Below are 2,356 nucleotides of genomic sequence, written 5' to 3'. Positions count from 1 at the left end.
GAGCAGCTGCAGCTGGCCGTGCAGCTGGAGGGCAGCCTCCGCCTGCTCACCAAGTGCAGCGTCGTCTCGGAGGAAGAGGGTGGATCCACCTGGAAGGTAGGGTGGTCCAAAAACAAAACAAAAACGAAGTTTCTGGAAAAGGCACTGCTCATCAAAATTGGATAGTAGATCGAAAATGAGAGTATACGTATTTTTTTTCTTTTGTTGAGAAACCATTTTAAGGTCTGGCGCTAGTCGATTTAAGTCCAAAGCGGCCGAAAAACGCCTTTAACGCCGTGTAAAATATAAATGTCTAGGCCGATCTTCCCAACTCAGGCATTTTCTTGATCCCCCCCAGAAACTTCGGGGTTTTTTTGGGCCACCCTACTGGAAGGCCGATGTGCAGCTCGACGGGTTCGGCGACGTCTTCCGCCTTCTGTTGCTGCAGCTGCGCGCGGACGGCCAGCTGGCCAAGGTAAGCCACCAGCCAGCCAGGACGGCCATCTATGTTGATCTCGGTGTGGTGCTCGGCCCGCTGTTCATTTGATGTGTCCTCCTCCAGGTTGACGACGTCTCTGCCCCCTTGTCCCCTGCCCCCTACGTAGGACCACCAATGACAGCCACCCTGACCATAACAGACAAAGATCTCTCGGGAAGTGATTTAAAGGTGAATGATATCGTACGTGACAAACAGCGGTGGAGATATGCACGCTGCATAAAGGGCTTGAAGGGCAAGGGCCCGGATAAACTACTGCGTGTCCTGGCGTCGCACCCGGTGCACCTCGAAGAGCTCGGATGCTCCGGTCCGGTAGAGCTGAAGGTCATGGAAGAGGTACTGAAACTGACTTCACTCAAACGGCTAGACGTCAAATGCGTTTATCAGTGTGACGACTACCCGGACCTGCCATTGCAGCTGGAAGAGCTCAGAATAGAAACTCCAAGTGAGCGTCAGCTGCTTAGTGTGCAGCGTATGCCGGCTCTGCAGAGCCTAACGGTGTGGGGTTACTGTGGTCCCAATGTAAAGTTCACCCCCTCACAGTACGGGACACTGCGCTGGCTGCACGTGGCCATCAGCACTGCTCGCAACCCTACCATGCTCTCGCTGGTCCGCGCGTATGCCTCGTCACTGCGGGAGCTGCAGGTTTTCTGTACCATCAGTCACGACGAGCTTAAAGGTGGCTTCTACTTCCCCGGCCTCGGACGAGACCTGGCTGCGAGCGGCCTGCTGCACCTCAAGCGGTTCGTACTCGTGCGTTTGAAGAGCCAGTGCACGGATGTCGCTGCCTGCCTCGTGCAGCTGCAGAACCTCCGCGGCTTCCTGCCCTCCTCGGTGGAGGTGGTTTGCTCCGCGTGTTAGACATCTTCTCTATGATACTGCTTCTGCAGGAGGACCTGCACCAAGAACGAAGCTTCTGCCGTCCAAGACATGTCATACTGTCACTAACTCTTTTTTTGTGTAAGGTTTTCTTAAATTTGATTGTCTAAGAACAATCAAATTAAACATTGACCCTAATTTCGTTTTACCGAATTGACACAGCAGTCTCTTTTCTGCCTTCTTCATCACTGTCGGTGAAGCTGATGAGACATTTCCGGTCGGTCCTGCTGCTACGCTAGACCACCGGAAGAGAGGCGGAGGGGTGTCCCCGCCGCGCATCCTGCAACCAACTAGCTACCGCGGCCGGGGGTGGGGAGGGCAGGGCACCCGGCGCGATAGGCCACTCGCACCGGCGGCGAGAGCTGCGGGCTCGCCAACCTCTCAGACTAACTGCGTTGATAAATCTTCGTACTCTCGGTGAAATTGGCACAATATCGGGTGCGCCCAGCTTTAGAGGCCGGCAGGGCCAGGCGGCGGGCCCACACGGACTCACCCGGCCCACCCGTGCAGGAGCCGCGCGGCGTCCGGGCCGTCGCCTCCGTGGTGCTCCCCGGCGCCCCGCGGCCGGGCGGGAGGAGCGTGGGGTCGTACAGGCGAGGGGGAACCGAGGGGAACCAACTTGGAAATTTGGTGAACTGTGAATATATTCAAATATTCAATGTCACTGAATACCAGTGAATATCACTGAATACCAGTGAATATTCACTGTGATTGTTGATTAATATCCTTGAATATTGATGAATATCAATGAATATCGATGAATATTTTGAATATCTTGTGAATATTCGCAAATATCTCCTGAATACCTTTTAGATATTAACCAGCGGGTGCACCGTGAATAGTCGAAGTTGATGCCCCCTCGTACAGGGCCCCACCGAGGGGTCGTCAACTCTCCTTGGCCGTGTACGGAGGAATATTGAATATTACAAATAATATTGGTAATATTGAGACAATTTTCAAGCTGTGACGTCATAATACAAGAAAATGTGTAATATCGAGGTA

General features: G+C 53.6%; 1 protein-coding gene across 1 annotated transcript; it reads left to right on the top strand.

Moving 5' to 3' along the window:
- The first annotated feature begins 6 nt into the window (after nt 1-6).
- On the top strand, nt 7-1,507 carry LOC113217358 (uncharacterized). Its single transcript, XM_026437227.2, has 3 exons — nt 7-96; nt 338-454; nt 542-1,507. Exon 3 carries the CDS (start codon nt 593-595, stop codon nt 1,334-1,336), a length of 744 nt encoding a protein of 247 aa, XP_026293012.2. The 5' UTR covers nt 7-96; nt 338-454; nt 542-592; the 3' UTR covers nt 1,337-1,507.
- The last annotated feature ends 849 nt before the right edge of the window (nt 1,508-2,356 follow it).

Source organism: Frankliniella occidentalis, unplaced genomic scaffold (genome assembly GCF_000697945.3).
Source record: "Frankliniella occidentalis isolate FOCC.00 unplaced genomic scaffold, Focc_3.1 Scaffold11, whole genome shotgun sequence".
Lineage (NCBI taxonomy): Eukaryota > Metazoa > Arthropoda > Insecta > Thysanoptera > Thripidae > Frankliniella > Frankliniella occidentalis.
This window is presented reverse-complemented; position numbering and strand designations above follow the sequence as displayed.

Excerpts from the sequence above, each read along its gene's own strand:
- LOC113217358 (XM_026437227.2), top strand. The coding sequence starts at position 593 with ATGACAGCCACCCTGACCATAACAGACAAAGATCTCTCGGGAAGTGAT.